This window comes from Nycticebus coucang, chromosome 18 (assembly GCF_027406575.1).
Source record: "Nycticebus coucang isolate mNycCou1 chromosome 18, mNycCou1.pri, whole genome shotgun sequence".
NCBI classification, from domain to species: Eukaryota; Metazoa; Chordata; class Mammalia; order Primates; family Lorisidae; genus Nycticebus; species Nycticebus coucang.
In genome coordinates, this window is record NC_069797.1 from 45,751,320 (window position 1) to 45,769,346 (window position 18,027).

Consider the following 18,027-nt stretch of genomic DNA (forward strand, 5'->3'; position numbering starts at 1 on the left):
TAAAGTTTGCTATAATGAGAATAATAACATTAAATATGATATTTACAATATATTGTCTATTATATGCCATGCACTTCTCATACAGATTGTCTTATTCAGAAGTAACTCTTCACGGTATATATATTATTATTCTCATTTTACATACATGGAAACTGAGGCTCAGATGTAGTAATCTGCACTAGCTCATACAGTTAGTGAAAGTGGGATTTGAATCCAGGTCTCTGATTTCTAAGCCCAAACTCTTTCTACTACACCATGCTGCCCCCTATGGGACAAACTTATAAATCAGAACTATTTATTAAAATTATTATTATTATAAACTTAGAAAATTGGCACTGTTATAAGCTGTAGAATCTAGAAAGATGCCTCGAATGGTCATCATTTAATTGACTAGAAATATGGCACTAGTCTCAACATGTCCAGGCAAGAGCATTATATTGGCTTTACCTACTATGCTTTCTCTCTGTGAATAAGCGTAAAAGTATTTTGTAGAAATTTGCATTAACCTAGTCATGTTTTTGTTGTTAGATTAATTCCCAAGGGTGGAGGTGCCTTGCTAGGCACCTCTCCAGCTTGTCTGTAAGTTCATAATCTCCATGATGAGGTCCAGTTACTTAATTCGACTCAGTTTCAGGATTCTAATTTATCCAAGGTTTTTTCTTCCTCAACATTCCACCCCAGATCATTGGTGCTATGTGGATGAGAAGCTTGTCCTGAACTCTTACCCTGGTTGGGACCTGCTTCCTGACTAATTCTTGTCAACTCCTACTAAATAGAGGTTGGGCCTGTTCTCCTTCCTTACCTCGTTTTGGTCAGATTCTTGTGGCTGGTGTGACTCTCATCCACCAGCCTCATCCATCCAGCACCAGAGTGGCCCCATTCAGCATCTCCAAAGCTTTATCCCTGATTCATGTCATTTGAATCTTGGAAACCTGGGCTAAAACTGGAATCAATTTTCTATCCTTAAATGGAATTGACTTCAGGTTATTGTCCTAGTTTCCTACCCCTCCACTGTTCTGATTTTATTTCCTCTGTGTTCTTAGACTCTTACCATTGAGCAATATTTCCTACCACTTGCTGGAACCAATGCCTCAGTATAAACAACCTCATCAGCAGAGAGATAACTGATAACTAAACAACAGAACCAAGAATCTGATAACTAAACAGCAGAACTTAAGGTCTCATTGCTTACCACTCACTGCCTTTCTTCTGTGCAGCTCTGGGGATGGGGATGGTGATGGAAGACAGTCTATATGTGATGATGTAGAATTGATCTTCTTGAGGTTCTGCTCATCTGAGGGGTCTATCAACTTAGTGATGGGCAAGCCAGAAACTGGTTGTTTGTATCTTGCATACTGTAGAGCATCCATGATCCATCTTATTTCACGCCAGACTTCATCTATTTGCTTTGGAATAAAATGGTAAAAGACATTAAGTTGTTAAACAACTATTAAAATATATTTCTCTGAGAGTCCAAGAAGATCCATTTTTTACATTCTTGGTTTTGAGTAAGAGTGAAATATTTTTAATGTAGATTTGCTGAGATGAAATACCTCTTCTTTGTAATATCTTGGGTCTGGCATATTTTTCACTTGAGATGCTATGTCATTTAGTGCAAATAGTGGAAGACCTAGATTGTTGCTGAATACATCACTTTTTAGCCCATAGTAACCCTTAGCAAGTCACTTGAACTTTCTGAGCCTTAGTTGTCTAATTTGTAAAATGTGGTCAAAACATTTTCCCCTTCATATCTCCCAGGGTTGCTCTGATGATTGGTTGAAATGATGAATTTGTAAGTTCCTTGTAGTATCGCAGGTACATTGCTCACACACATAAATAATCATCAGTTCTTAGCATATAATGAAATATTCATCATGGGGGTATTGTAGGGAAGGCATATGATAAGGTTTGAATTTCAGAATACCTTAAGAAAGAAATGTAGTTCTAGTTCTCATATGTGAACTAGAAAAGCCAAGCATTACTGAAATATTTTTCAAGGTAGAGATCTTTGAACACCTATGTTCACAGAAAAGAAATAACTTTGTATTTTAGGATTATCACTTTCTTATATATAAAGTGCTTCTAAAGTACAAAGCAGGTTAAACAGCTTAATTTTCTTTTTATGATAGGGTCTTGCGTTGTTGCCCGGGCTAGAGTGTAGTGGTGTCATATAGCTCTCTGCAACCTCAAAAGTCCTGGGCTTAGATGATCCTCCTGCCTCAGCCTTCTGAATAGGTGGGACTATAGGCACATGTCACTATACCTGGCTAATTTTTAATTTTTTTGCAGAAATGGGGTATCACTGTGTTGCCCAGGCTGGTTTCAAACTCCTGGCTTCAAGTGATCCTCCTGCCTTGGCCTCCCAAAGTGCTAGCATTATAGGCATCAACCATCATGCCTGGCCTTAAATAGTTTATTCCTAAGTAATTTTAACATCTTTACACTTTTAGGGTAGTTCATTCAAGACAGTTACATTTTGATTGCTGGCTTACCAAAGTGAGTTTAATGACATTTTCATTATAAAGTATAATACAAGTTTATTTGAAGCCTATTGGCTCAAATCAGACACAAAAATCTAATCTTTCTCTATAGATTACAAATGTTCTCTGTTAGATCTTGATAGACACTGGCCATGAGATTTTGGTTATTCTATCTTGAAGGAGAGACTGTTAGTTACATATATATATTTTTTTTTCTTAGAACTCTGGAGCTTGTAGTAGGCTTTGTATCTAACTTCACTGCATGCCTTGCGCAAGCCATTCACTTCTTTTGGGCCCATTTACTCAACTATAAAATGAAGCAGTTGACCAGATGATGTCTAAGGTCTCTTCCAGCTCTAATACTTTATGATTTATTTTTTCAGGAGCATGACACCTTTAAGTTAGTGTCATTCGCCCTCCAGAAAGAAGGTGTTCATTGTATAAATAATGCAAGGTTGATCTCTCTCTGATTGTAGAGGTTTTAAAGATAAAGTACTACCTGGTGTTATATTTTATTTTCAAAATTCTTTCCTACATCTTTAATCAGTACTTAAAAGCTACTATTTAGAGAACGTCCACCAACCTGGTGCTCTCTAAAAACACAGAGTAGAGTCTGAAATTGTGACATTCAGTCTGCCATCTTCAGAGTGAAAGGTCAACTAGAGGGAACCTGTGAAGGCACCATGTGGCCAATGGTCCTTTTCCCTTGCTCTCTAGTTCTGTACCAGGGTGACAGGGCTTAATATAGTATTCAGGGCTAATGAGGAAAGCATGAGCTTGAGCTTTAGGTTTTGTTAGCTTGATCAGTTGGGTGGGAAGTTCAACAGTGGGCAGGCCCATAGGAGGCACTAAGCCATTTAGAAGGGAGAAATCTGAAGTTTGGGGTAAAGCCAAAGTGGGAATCCCAGCTAAGACTCAGATGAATTTTTCCCAATGAGATTATTGCTGTCGCAGCTGGCTTTTATTGGCTCTACCTCATATAGCATATGCTTGTCTCAGAGTTATTTTAAAGGCATTACACTACTGGACAGCTTTTATAGTGCTTGTCAAGGATGAGGATTGTGTTTTTGTATTTTTTGCCTTCAACTGTGCAGAGTCAGTATGTACTCAAAACATGACTACTCAGTGAATGAATAAATGAACCAATGAATGAGTGGAATGGTTACCTGATTAATTAGATCTCTGCTCTCAAACAGAGTTATTATAAGGATTAACTTATATAATGTAGATAAGTATATATATTTTGGCATTTTTTTGGCCGGGGCTGGGTTTGAACCTGCCACCTCTGATATATGGGGCCAGTGCCCTACTCCTTTGAGCCACAGGTGCCACCCTAGATGAGTATATTTTATAAACTATACATTGTTAGAAAATTTCTAATTGTTATAATGACAATCATGATTACTATAATGGGCTGAATATGGACATATCAGGATATATCCATACCCTGACACCTAGAATCTGTGACTATTACTCAATATGATAAAAAATTAAATAATACCAGGTGGTGCCTCTGGCTCACTGAGTAGAGCACTGGCCCCATATACTGAGGGTGGCGGGTTCGAACCTGGCCCCAGCCAAACTGCAACAAAAAATAGCCAGGTGTTATGGCGGGCACCTGTAGTCCAAGCTACTTGGGAGGCTGAGGCAAGAGAATTGCCTAAGCCCAGGAGTTGGAGGTTGCTATGAGCTGTGAGCTGTGATGCCATGGCACTCTACTGGGGGCGATAGAATGAGACTCTGTCTCTTAAAAAAAATTTTTTTTTAAATAATACCTTATATGGCAAAATATGTGATTACATTAAAGATTTGGAGAAGAGGCGTTTATCCTAGATTGTCTGGGTGGGCCCTAATTCCAACAGCAAATGTCTTCATAAGGACATTCCTAGAAAAGTGAAGGAGGGAGAGAGAGAGAGGTATGTCAGACAGAAGGAGGCAATGTGACCGCTGAAGGAGAGATGGAAGTGATGTGGCCACAGTTAAGGAATGCCAACAGCCACCAGAAGTTGGAAGAGGCAGAGAATAGATTCTCCCATGGAGTCTCCAGAGGGACTGCAGCCCTGCCAACACTCTCATTTCAAATTTCTGGTCTCCAGAACTGTGTTAGAGGAAGCATTTGTGTAGTTTTAAGCTAGATAGTTTGTGGTTATTTGTTACAGGAGCCCTAGGAAACTAATACAATTATAACTATATAATTATTAATAAATAATCCACCTGTTCTCTTTGGATAAGATTGTTTTAGTCCTATTGCTGAGGATGGATAGATTTAATGTAGATGTTAAAAACATTTGTATAGAAACTACATTTGCGGGCAGCTCCTGTGGCTCAAGGAGTAAGGTGCTGGCCCCATATACCGGAGGTGGTGGGTTCAAACCCAGCCCCGGCCAAAAAAAAAAAAAAAAAAGAAACTACATTTGCTTAAATTTTTTCCGTGATAAGGTGAAGAGTTCTTAACTGAAGAAAAGAAAAACAGATACAGGGAGGCCTGTAGAGTGAGTTTAACGGGACTTAGCTAATTGCTCCAAAAGAAGTCCGGTTTTCACCCATTTTACCTTATAACGCGATCTGAAAGTAACTGACAACATAATCCCCCTGATTTTAAGGTCCAGATTCAGCTTCTAAAGACTTGCTGACACATTTTAAAAAGGAAAGACCATGAACTGCCTGGGTCTGTTGATTAAAGTTCAGCATCCATTTCTCACTCTGCTCTTTAAAACTTTCAGTTTTCATCACATAAATTATACTCCTTTCTCTGTACTCAGGCAAGATAATATTTTTATTAAAATGTAAAGGTGATTGGTTTTCTCACAAGTGCAGCTGCAAGGTGCTTGAGGGGATGATAGATTGGCTATATTTAATGAGCTGTGTTTCTATTACAGCTTAGGAGAATTTGGAGCATTACAGTATATAAATTATAGCCTAATTGCCCTTTAGACTTCAGCAGCTCGAAATACACCAAGCTCCAGATCTCCACACTTTGACATTTGTGCTGCACGTGCTGTCTGTAAAGCCTGTACACCTTATCTATGACTTTCTATACCTCCCCAAGTCCAGCCCTCCCCCAGTTTCTCTCTGTACTCCTTGGCTTCTTTTCTTCACTGTATTTACATAGACCCCTTTGGACTTTACAATGTTTGGTTTGTGTAGTGACTTCAACACTGTCTTAGATCTGGAATCACACAAACGCTCTCACGACTGGTGGTCACCTCTGCAGGTTATGGTGTGTAGTGGGCTGAGCTATGAACACCAATGAATGAATGATTGCAGCTGGTTTTCATTTTGGGAGGGGAAGAGAGAGAGAGACAGACACACGGACACTGAGAAGTCAACATAGATAAGGGGAGAGATGACCGTGAGTGATCTCTACTCATTGAGGTTATCCATGTGGTGTGGAGCAGGATGGGCCACAAAGGCTATGGGTGCAGGAAGACAGTCTGGTTTCACTCTGGCCACAAAGTTAATTTTTGGACCTTTTGGGAATTGGCTTTTATCCAAGTCTTGGTATACCTGGCTGGCTAGAACAGGAGTATATAGAGGGGACTGTATACTTCCCTCTATCTGTGGGAGAGACCACAGCAGGCTGGAATGTTGAAGTATCCCTGGCCTGCCTTTATCCAGCCTGCTACATGATGCGATGAAAAAGAAAGAGAGAAAGGCAGTGCAGCTCTAGGCTTAATGAAAAAGAAAGGTGCAAGGGTAGTAGTCAGGGACTAAGCATGGAGCCAAGAATTCCAGGAGGGGTTTGAGACCACAACAGACTGAAGAAAGTCAGCTTCCTCATTGGAGGAACACACTGGATCCAGGGAGGCTTACGTGGAATAAGGCAGAAATAGAATCTAAGGCATGGGTAGAGAAGTGTTTCTCTAAGAACACTTCTGGTTAGGTCATAAAATGTTAGCGCCAACTAGGCCTGTAGAAAACACCTGGGCCAATCTTTTCATTTTGCCACAGGAGGAAATTGAGGCCCTGGAGATCCAATGAATTGCGCAGTACTCCAGAGTTTGTCAGAAGATTTAGGACTAAAAATATGTGTCCCTTGACTTCTGGTTCATTATTATTCTTACTATGTGCTACTATCCTTCACATATTGGGTTCAAAAGATAAGCCAGTCTCTTCCATTCTCCCCATGCTGTATTCCTCCTTTCCCAACTCAGTCTCCACCATTTATGCTCCATTTTTAGTGGAAATAAAATAAATGAGGCCCGTGCTTTAAATTTCTAAATCCTATGTTTTCAGGTCAAGAGAGCAAGTAACTTTTTGAAAGTTTATTTTCTTAATCTGAGAGGTCATCTATGACCTGATTTACAGGATGAGGAAAGTATGATCATCCTAAAGATTTGTCAGCTCATTACCTTATTAGGAAACCAAAATATCTTTTTCCTGAGCACTTTTAAACCCCTACCCCTTGCATAGCTGTATTTGGAGGCTTCTTCCTTCTTGTTAATGAATGAATATACAACTTAGTACATACTTATCATGTGCCAGGCATTTTGCCAAGTGCCTTACATGTGTTTTTTCTGCTCTTAGTAACACTAAGAAATAGTGCTATTATTATCATCATCTCTATTTAGTAGATGAGGAGATTGGAACGTAGATTTATTTGTTCACACTTCACAACATTTCCTCATCTTAAGTTGTTATTGTCTGTATAGTCGTAATAGTTTCTTGTCTGGTTTCTCTGCTTTTAGTCACATTCTTAAATCCAGGAAAGATATGCAAATTATTTGGTAAGCATGGCCAATCAGAATGAATGCTTATAATCAACAACCGGTATGACCACACCCAGTGTATATGGGAGGAATGGTCCTCCCTGCTTCAATCTGTCTATCCTAAAGAGAGCTTAGGAAAGCCTTTAACTTAACTTTCTACCAAACTTTGGCTAGCTCTTTATGGCCTACAGAATAAATGCAAATTTCTTACCTTGGCATTTCTAAAGCCCTTGTGATCTGATTTCATTGCTATCTTTCACCGTTGCCACTTTCTTATTACCATTTGTCACTCAATTTCTGCCCCAACTAACCTTGGCTACTTATCATTCCCCAAATACTATTTTTCTACTCTCACTGCCTTATCTGTTTATATTTTCTCTTTGCTCTGCATTCTATTTCACCTCACTGTAATCTAACCTAGCCTTGTAGGCTGACCGCAGATATCAATTACATCCTCCATGGTACCTTTCTGATACCCATAAGTGAAAGCAAATTTTTACTTTTTTGTGTGGACACAGAACTTTTTTTGGGTGGGGGGGGCATATAGCTCTTTTGGCACCTAACACACTTTACGAATAGTATTTATACACATTTCTTATCTACTCCAGTAGATCTAAACTCCTTAAGGTCAGGGACTTTGCCTAATGCAACTTTGTATCTCCAATACAGTACCTGACACCTGATTGTTTAAAAAATATTTATCAAATTGAACTGAATATATATCCTAGTGGTATTTTTGATGGGGCTATTACTATTATACTCATTTTGTGAATTTGGTAACTAATGGATAGAAAGATCCTAAGATTCAGCCAAGGGATGAAGAGGCAATTTGAGGCCACATCTAAATTTTCTTGACTACTAGTCAGTACCCCTTTCACAAGACCATCAGATATCACCATGAGGCCTTTCCACACAAGACTGTGCATAGGGAACACGTTTTTTTAACCTTAGAGCTACATATCAAAGTACCAACTCTCTTGGAAAGATGTCCAAATCACAAGGAATCTTAGGTCTAACTGGATTTGGGTTAACATAAATCATTATTTTCCCCTCTGATATATTGAGTTAATTAATACAATTTTTCTTTCTGTTGAAATTATCAGTGGCCTACCAGAGAAGAATAATATTTTGATCACTATTCTTTTTTTTTTTTTGAGGCAGAGCCTCAAGCTGTCTAACCTTCCTCTCTATCAAGCTGTTGCCCTGGGTAGAGTGCTGTGGCATCACAGCTCACAACAACCTCCAACTCCTGGGCTCAAGCAATTCTCCTGCCTCCATCTCCCAAGTAGCTGGGACTACAGGTGCCCACCACAGCACCCAGCTATTTTTTGTTGCAGCCGTCATTGTTGTTTGGTGGGCCTGGGCTGGATTCGAACCCTCCAGCTCAGGTGTATGTTGCTGGCACCTTAGCCGCTTGAGCCATAGGCACCGAACCTGGTCACTACTTCTTGAGGTGATTTTTCTCTGTAGGGCAGAAAGCTACCATTACCTACCATGGTGGCTGATACAGTTCTTAGTAATGATTTTGCTGTAACTTTTTCTTAAGCCTTTATTTAAAAAGTCACATTTCCCTGAACTCTCCATTTTAACCAACTCAATGGGCTACTTTCCTACTGTGATCTTTGAATCTGCCCAGACAGCTGTTCTTTCCCATGGTCAGTGTTTCACATCTCCCACCCTGCCTCTTCTTCCTTCCTTTTACGTCAGAACAAACAGTTACCTGCATGAAATCTAACACTTGCTGGTGTCTTTGTTTGGCAGCTGCAACCTCGCTGTCTGAGATCGCTTCCCTCAGGGACTGTTGGGTATTCAGAGAATCCAGCTCCACGACAGCAGAAAGGCGGCAATACAGACTAATAAATTTCTCTCTGTAGCTGCAAAAATGAACTGGAAAATGGACAAGCAAAATAAAACATGTTAAGATCTGGTATCAAAATAGAGAAATTCATACCTCAGAGAAAACAGGTTGAATGAAAACATGATTTATTAATCCTATCAGTGGAAAATATTAAGCCATAAATAAATTATAAATGTGCTCTTAAGGGGCCAGTTGTCTGGCTTTAGTTAGACAGTATTCCCTTTTAAGGTTTCCCAACTCCCAGTAAGGTATGGGGCAGGGAGGTTGGCTCAGGCTGCAGTTAATGTGGACTTTCCCCTAAAGTTGGGACTGATTATACATATGTATACACAGGCTGAGAAAAGAAGCTTGCTTATCACTTTAAAGAAAAAAAGCCAAGTAGCAATTTGAAACCCAGTTTTGGTTTCCCCGTCTGATTTCCAAGACTGAACCCCCAGCAGATATAAGACACACTTTTCTCAGAGTGTCTTTTGTCTGACTGCAAAACTTCTCTAAAGACCGATGGAAGCTTTGATCCTCCTCTGCCCCTTCCCTTCCCAGCTCCTTTGGAAGGACAATGTGAGCGGTTGCCTGGAGAGACCATTTGCATCTTCAGCAGACTTGGTCTTCCTTTCTCAAAAGAGACTGCAGAAAAGAGTCTAAACTTCCTCTCCACCATTTGCCTTTTTCTAGGAGGATCAGAGCAGTGTAGGACTGAGCCTGGTGCAGCCAGCCCGACGTGGTCAGATTTTCTATATTTTTCTGAGCAGCTTTGATCATATACCATAAATTCTGATTCCAATAGGATGAGAAAACACCCCGATTCAGACTACTGTAGTGTCAGTTTCTTCCTGGGCATTGAGAGAGTCATTCTCCAGCAAACTCAGCAACCTCTCTTACTCTGGGTACCAGTGTGTTCCATACTTTGGAAAAGGGGCTGTTATAACTCAGTAAGTCTATAACGGTATTTTTTATCCTGATTTCTTTGGTGAGGAATTCTAGGAAGAATTATCTAATTACTGTCCTTGTGCCTCTTTCCTGTCAATTCCTGAGACCCAGATCTAGCCATTTAGGGGAGCTAAAAGGATACTACCTGAAAATGGTAGTAATCTTTGTACCGCAGCAAGGAAGCCCTACTTCCCCGCAGACGGAGAGAGTTCTGTGCACCCTATACTTCCAACCTTGGTTTGCTTGAGGATACATTTTAGGTGAGTGCAAGGGTCACCTGCTCTGTTTGTCTTTCCTCATACGAAAGAGGAAGAGAATAGGATGGGGGCCTCGGGCTCATTCTTACTCCAGCTGTGCCCCATTTTAAGGAGGTGGTTCTTAACTCAGGCAGTGCCTGTCCTGGGTTTGATTTTCTCTGTGGTGACAGATCCTTCCTTTCCATCTTCTCTGTTCCATTTATCACTTCCTGGCCCAACCCAGGGAAGAACTGATTTCATAAGCCCTCTCAGTAAATAACAGGTACAGAGCTTCGCATACTATTTCCCTGCTTAATGACCTCTACAGGGCTTCTTCTTTAGGAGAAAATCCAAACATCTTTTCCCCATGAAGAAAGGCCCTTGCAATCTAGGATTGGAATATATTTTCTTTTTTTTTTTTTTTTCGTAGAGACAGAGTTTCACTTTATTGCCCTCGGTAGAGTGCCGTGGCATCACACGGCTCACAGCAACCTCCAACTCCTGGGCTTAGGCGATTCTCCTGCCTCAGCCTCCTGAGTAGCTGGGACTATGGGCTATTTTTTTTTGTCGTTGTTGCAGTTCGGCCAGGGCCGGGTTTGAACCCGCCACCCTCGGTATATGGGGCCGGCGCCCTACCACTGAGCCACAGGTGCCGCCCGGATTGGAATATATTTTCAATCACATCTCCCATCATGCGACCACCATTCAGCCCCAGCCTTACAGCAATTCGTTTTTTTTTTTTTTTTTTTTGGTTTTTGGCTGGGGCTAGGTTTGAACCTGCCATCTCCGGCATATGGGACCGGCACCCTACTCCTTGAGCCACAGGCACCACCCAACCTTACAGCAATTCTAAGCTTTGGTCAAGCTGAATGTACAAGCCCTTTTATACTTCTACATTTTTAAATATGGCTTTAGCTTCTGATACTTGAAGATTCGCTGTAAATATTTTTTCCTCAGTGACTTTTCATTGACATCCCCCTTCTAGGTGGAGCTAGTTTCTCCCACCTTTGTGCTCCTAGAGCGCTTGTTTCTAAAGGTATGATGACACTTATCCTGCTCCATCGTACTTGTGTGTTTACTTGACCGCTTTGGCATTAGACTGTGATTTCTTCAAGGGCCAGAACCGTGGATCTTATTATCTTTTATTTCCTTAAAACCTGGAACATTGTAGCTTCTCAACTAATGTTTATTGAGTGAAATGAACAAATAAATGCACAAGCTAATCTGAAGAGGTGGCCCCTTCCCCTGAAGAGCCCTCTTTCCCTCCATTCTCTGTTTTCTGGTGGTGTGCTTGATTTTCCTGTTTGGAAAGGTGTGTTTCAGGCCTGTGAGATTCCCTGGGAGCTTCTCAGGAAGGAGTCATCATTACTTTGTAGCTTCCTGAATGTGTCATTATGCCTTTCAAGGGAGGGATTATGTCCTATTAGCACTTGACAGATGTCCTCTCTTGGCTGGAGAGTGAGGAGAGTGCAGTGTCTCACACTTTGCCTTTCCAAAGTGAGTGGTTAAAAAAAAGCCCCCCCCTTTCTTTCTAAAATGCGACTGGGAAGATAGGGAGAGGCACTGAATAATTTTTTTTTTTTTAAAGAAACACTTATCAGTCCCATCTGAATTCTTAAGAGAACTTTCTCTTGTATCTCTTTGTGGCGGAGCCTTGGATCAGTGGGTGGTCTCCCAGCACACAGCACCCACACCATCCCTGCCATGCACCACAAGTGAGTTATGAGGAGGTTTCAACTATAATGCTTCAGTTTCCCGCTCTGGTGGTTTTCATGTCTTTTATGTTACTTCAACAAATGTTACTTTAACATAGTCTTTTGTGGTTTAGCAATGATACATTTGGTAGCCATCACTGAGGCGGGGAGAAATAGACTGGAAGCTTCTAATTTTTTAAAATGTGAATCACATGCATTTTACAGACAAAATGGTATAAGGCTACAATAATGTCATTATCTGGACCACACGATTTGTTAGTAATTTGCAAATGAAGACTAATTTTCTGCCGTGTTTTTCTGCCTCTTTTTTTCTGTAAAAGACGGTGACAGATTAAAATGTGACTGGTGTCAGTACTAGGAGCATGGTGGAATGGCATGTGCATGGGCTTGGGTTGTCAGGCCAACATTCAAAAAGGGAAAGGAAAGGCAAAGGGTGTAATCATAGTTCTGCCACTTACACCTGTGTGGTGGTGGGCATGTAACCTCTGGGGGCTTCAGTTTTCTCATGTCTAAAACAGAGATCATAATGCCTATCTAGGATTAGATAACAAAATGTGTCAAAAATGCCCAGCTCAGTGTCTGGCACATGCCAGATACAAAATAAATGTTTATTTCTTATACCCCTGGAAGAATGAGGTATTTAGTAGTTAAAACGCTAGAACAGAATTGGGATTAGAATATTTTTCCTAAGCATCTTTAACTCACTCAAATTCATCGGTCTGGGTCATGTGGCCTAGTTTCGAAGCCAAGGAATCAATGAGATAACCTCCTTGGGTCAGTTTAGTTCCATGATTCTTTGTTTTTATTCTTTTTTTTTTTTTTGAGACAAAGTCTCAAGCTGTTGCCCTGGGTAGAGTACCATGGTGTCATAGCTAATAGCAACCTTAAACTCTTGGGCTCAAGCAATCCTTTTGCCTTAGTTTTTCTATTTTCAGTAGAGACCGGGTCTCGCTTTTTCCTCAGGCTGGTCTCAAACTCCCAAGCTCAAGCAATTCACCTGCCTCAGCCTCCCAGGGTGCTAGGATTATAGGCGTGAGCCACTGCACCCGGCCAATTCCATGATTCTTTGCCAAGGTATCAGAAAGAACTAGGCACCAGATGCCCCTTAAAGATTCCTGTTAGTGAATGAATTGGCAGTTGGAATACAGGAATGTTCTAAATCATGTAAAATGGGCATCAGGAGAGAAGGTTGAGACTATACCACTTCCTGCAAGCCTGTGGCCTCGATTGCATTAGGCACATTGCCTGGAGATTCCACAGGCACCTCAAAACTCATCATTTGTCAAACTGAACTCACTATCTCTCCTCTTGCCCAAACCTGTTCCTCCCTTACACTGCGTAGTATTTTGGTAGATGGCAATATTCTCCATCTCAGCACCCTCATTCAGACTCTCTGCTGCTTCCATTTTGGTGTTCAACCACATCAAATGAATCCCAGAGTCCCATTGATTTTATCTCCTGAATTCTGCTTGCCTCTGCTCTCTCCTCTACATCCCCACTGTGGCTGCCTTGGTTCGGGATCTTATCATTGCCCACCTGGACTAGTAAAGTGACATCTTAATTGTTTTATCGTCTCTAGTCTCAGCCCTTTCCTTTTCCTTTTCCCTTTCTCCTTTCCTTTCTCTCCTTCCTTCCTTCCTTCCTTCCTTCTTTTCTTTCTTTCTTTTTTAGCTCTCCTGTAATCTATCCTCCTTAGAGCTGCAAAATCCAGTAAGATCATATCATCCCTATTCTTAAAATCTTTTCATCACTCCCCATTGCCTACGGGTGAAAGTCTAACCTCTGTAGGATTACATAAGTAGTCTTTTGTGATTTTGATCTTTTTAACTTTTAGTTTCATCTTCTGTCACTCTTCCTCAGATACCTTAGGCATCCATCACAATGAGCTACTGATATTATATTTCATTGGGCTGCACTTTCTCAGTTCTCCAAACCTTTGTGTGGGCTGTTCCTTCTGCTTAAAATGATTTTCCTTTTCTGCTTTGCCTTTCCTTTCCCTTTTTGAATGTTTATTTATCCATCAGGATTCAGCTCAAGTGTTATATTTGTAAGGAATGATTCGATGTCTTCCCCCTGAAACTCAACAGCTTAACTCTTACAGCAGTGCTCTCATTATGTTAGGAGTCTAGGTAGAGAGGCCTGCATCTCCTAGTGGGCTCTGAACGTCTACTATGCCACGGTAATGTCTGTGTGTCCAACCCAAGCACAGTACCTTGCACAGGGGAAGCTCAGTAATGCTTGCTGAATGAAGGATATAGCCAATACAAGTCAAGTATAAAATATATACCAGCCGTGAAGCTATTAAAAAAATTCCCTATTTTTTTGTCTTTCTAGTCCAATTAGTATGAATCATAAAGCCAAGGAAATCAATAAAAATCAACTTCCTCACTGTCAGCCTACTGTCAATTGTGACTGCCCACAGGGTCAGGGCAGGGTGACCTCCTCACTGCAGTCTGGGTAAATCCCCAAGAGGCCACACCACTGGTCACAGTTTCTAAGGGTGTATGATGTTGCTTTTCCTTTTGTTCCTGGGAGCTGTGTAAATAGTGATGCTTATAGACCCCCAGGCACATGCTTTAATACAAAAGAGGTCCTATCCTGCTCGTACTCAAGGGATGGTGAAGTGTCAGCCCTCAGGTTGTGGAAAGAGGGATGGGTCTTGGGTGAAATTTTCCCATTTGGCCACAGCTAACCCTTCTCATCCAGATCACACAACATCCTCCCATTAGACAGTCTATCTTGATCCCACAGCAATCCTGGGAAGGAATAACCTGTAGTTTTGCTCCAGTCTAGTCTTGGCTGTAGGAGACAGAGGGCTAAGCTCCTTTATCATTTTGTCCTTGCTAGATCTATTAAGTGCTATACAGTTTTCCACAGCTGGTTAGCAAGTTATTTATAATTCATTTAGGCCACTGGCAGGGACATTGTCATTTTGTCAAATCTCAAATCTTTTCACAGGGATAGGGATGACTTGCACAAGTCAAACCAAAATATTCTGCAGCCTTTTATTCTGTTATAATTTACATATTCCCATAATTCACACCTTTTCAAGTTTCATTAGAATTCCCACATGGTTATTAAATTTTCTGAGTTCTGATTGAATTTCCAAAAACATTCTCTATTTTCTTAGAAATGCTTACTCTATCTCTTGACCCTTTACTATGGAACTACCAATAAATGGAAGTTTCTATATATAAAAACAAAAATAAAGACAAAAAAATTCTTAGCATCCTTCTTAGAGCAGTTTGGGTTTATTATACCAAGCCCTTAGAATTCCTATATAGGGCATTATTAAATTCTTAGTAGGCTGATGCCTAATATAGGACGTAGCTGTGATAATATACCTCCTGGAAAGCTCTGATTGCTTGGGGATACAATGGAGTTTGTCATGATTCTTATTAAGACCCAGGAATGTTTTGGAAATTGTTTCTGGTGGTGTTGAAGTACAGTAAGTATCGTGCTAGAAAGTATATTAATTTCCTGATACTGGCCACATTTCCCCTGATCTCTAAAACAAACAAAAGGACTAATAGAACTGTTCATGTCAATGAAATCACACCCAACCAAGTTGTCTTTTCTGGAAACTTACATTAATCTGTTGCATTACCAATGACATGGCAGCAAGGGAAGACCAAGAGAATAAGAAGGTATCTCTCATTCTAGGAAAAACCATGTGAAAGTCAGGAACTAATGAGATCCAGGCATTGATCTATGGCTTGGTATTTATGCATGAAGGATAGCAACTGATGGTCTTACATTGCTATTAGCAATAAGAAGAGGTAAAGCGGGCCATCCCCAGATGCAGTGGGATTCTGCCGTGTCATTACACTAACCACATCTCTCACTCTGTCTTTATGTATTTCTCTCTATGACCGAGGCAGTGCTGCTAGCTGCATGGATTGGCAGCATGAGTATTACCCGGGAGCTTATTAGAAGTGTAAAATAAGCCAGACTTAGCATGTCTGAGATTGAGCTCCAGGAATCTGTATTTTAACAAGCTCTGCAAGTGATTGTCATGCAGGTTAAAGTTTGAGAAGCACTGTGCTTGGTCACCATATCCCAAAGTATCTGTTTTGTGGATTTTTAATAGGTTCCATGCCAAAAATGGCTGGTCATAGTCAAATGAAAAAGGAAAATGCTGGGTTAAACAAAGTTAAACTTTTTTTTTTTTTTGAGGGGGAGAACTACTGGATTTTGCAGAGCTTTTACTATGTTATTCTACTTCTGAAAATACTCCATTATATTTCCAGTATACTTAAAGTCAAATCTAAATTCCTTATCACAGCCTGTGAAGCCCTGCATGCCCTGGCTCCTGTGCCCTCTGATCTCATCTCCTGTCTTCCTTGCTCTTGTTTACTATTCTGCGGGTCTGCTGACTCCTTAGCTAAGCACACTCTTCCTCTGAAGTCTTTGCACTTGCTGTTCCCACTGCCTGGAAACATCATACCTCTGCTCAGATGCATCTTCTTTGGAGAGGCTTTCCCAGATCATCCTGTGTAAAATTGCAGCCCCCACCACTTCACTCTAGTCCCTTACCCTGATGTATTTTTCTTTGTAACCGTCTCTTTTCTGATACTTATAATATTGTTTGTTGATTGGTTTTATTATTTGTCTCCCTGGCTAGAATGTAAGCTCCATGAAGAGTTTGTTCATTGTCGATTGTTCAGTGTCTGGAATAGTTCCTGGCACATGGTAGGTTACTCGATGAATAATGGACGAATGAATGGAGAGAAGAAATGGATGTTAACAGACTTTGCCAAATTACAGAGGAGAGAGTAATAACAGTACAACGGGGTGGTTGCCCAACAAGAGTGTGTAGTCCTCACAGGCCAGAGAGGATGCTTGCAAGACTTAGGCCTCTAGGGCCTTAGGAGGCATATATTATTACAGTTGGCAGCAAATTATCAGTTTTTGTCACCAAGGCCATTGCAGCATGGAAAAATGAATTTCTTATATTTTTGCCTGTAATATTGGAACAAAAATGTCTATTTCACCCAGAATGCAATTCTGGTTAGCTCTCCGATGAAGTGTTTTTGTTAGTTCTTTTCTCTGTCAATTAGCTATCCCTGGGAAATCATCCACTTTCACAGCTCCCCCTGTTTTTAGTAGACATTGGACAGATTTTTGTACTAAATTAGTATTCAATTTTCTCTCTGGCATTTCTACTACAATGGGATATGTCAACTTAGATGTTGATTTAGTACCTTCAGACACAAAATATAAAGCCCCACTTTTCTTCCCCAAACCATTTTCTCTTCTGATTTCCTTATTTCTGGCAAAGGAAGCAATATGCTTACAGTCACTGAGGCTGAAAACTTCTCCTTTCTTCATTTAAATGGTTGTCTACTCTTGTTGATTACTTTCAATTTTTTTTTTTTTTTTTTGAGACACAGCTTTGAGCTGTCACCCTGGGTAGAATGCTGTGGCATCACTGCTCACAGCAACCTCCAACTCCTGGGCTCAAGCGATTCTCCTGCCTCTGCCTCCCAAGTAGCTGGGACTATAGGTGCCTGCCACAATGCCCAGCTATTTTTTGGTTGCAGCTATCATTGTTGTTTGGCAGGGCAGGCTAGATTCAAAACCACCAGCTCAGGTGTATGTGGCTGGCATCTTAGCTGCTTAAGCCACAGGTGCTGAGCTGACCCCTTGATCAGATTCTGCAGCTTCACTCTCAATAGATTGCCCAATCTGGCCCCATCCTGTCTGTACAGGTTTCTGCACATTTCTCTAGCCCAACTAGTCCACTTACTCTTTCCCTGACTTTTTTCTGAGTTCTATTCTCATATCTTTGCTCCTTCTACTCTCCCTGACAAGAAAGCTTTTCTATTTCTGTATGTTTATTAATATTTTTACATTTCTTCTTTCATATCCACATCAAGTATCAAATAACACTTCATAAAAGCTTTCTCATATCTTCTTCAAAAAGTACTTTTTTTTGTTTTTTCAGTTCACTTAATACTTATGATTTCTGGCAGATTCAACCTCATTTTATAATAATTTGTATTCTTATTTTACTCCTGCCATCACACTGAAAGCCCTTGAAGGCAGAAACTTAGTCTTACTCGACTGTAAATTTCCAAGTAGGTGCCCAATAGATGTTGA

General features: G+C 40.6%; 1 protein-coding gene across 1 annotated transcript in view; it reads right to left on the reverse strand.

The window, feature by feature from the left end:
* The window catches only part of ANKFN1 (ankyrin repeat and fibronectin type III domain containing 1), a 434,680-nt gene that overhangs the window by 16,142 nt on the left and 400,511 nt on the right, over positions 1-18,027 (reverse strand). Inside the window, exons 18-19 of the mRNA XM_053570655.1 lie at positions 8,910-9,076; positions 1,193-1,406 (exon numbers count right to left, since the gene is read on the reverse strand). Coding sequence (XP_053426630.1) covers positions 1,193-1,406; positions 8,910-9,076 — 381 coding nt within the window. The remainder of the gene's footprint in view (positions 1-1,192; positions 1,407-8,909; positions 9,077-18,027) is intronic.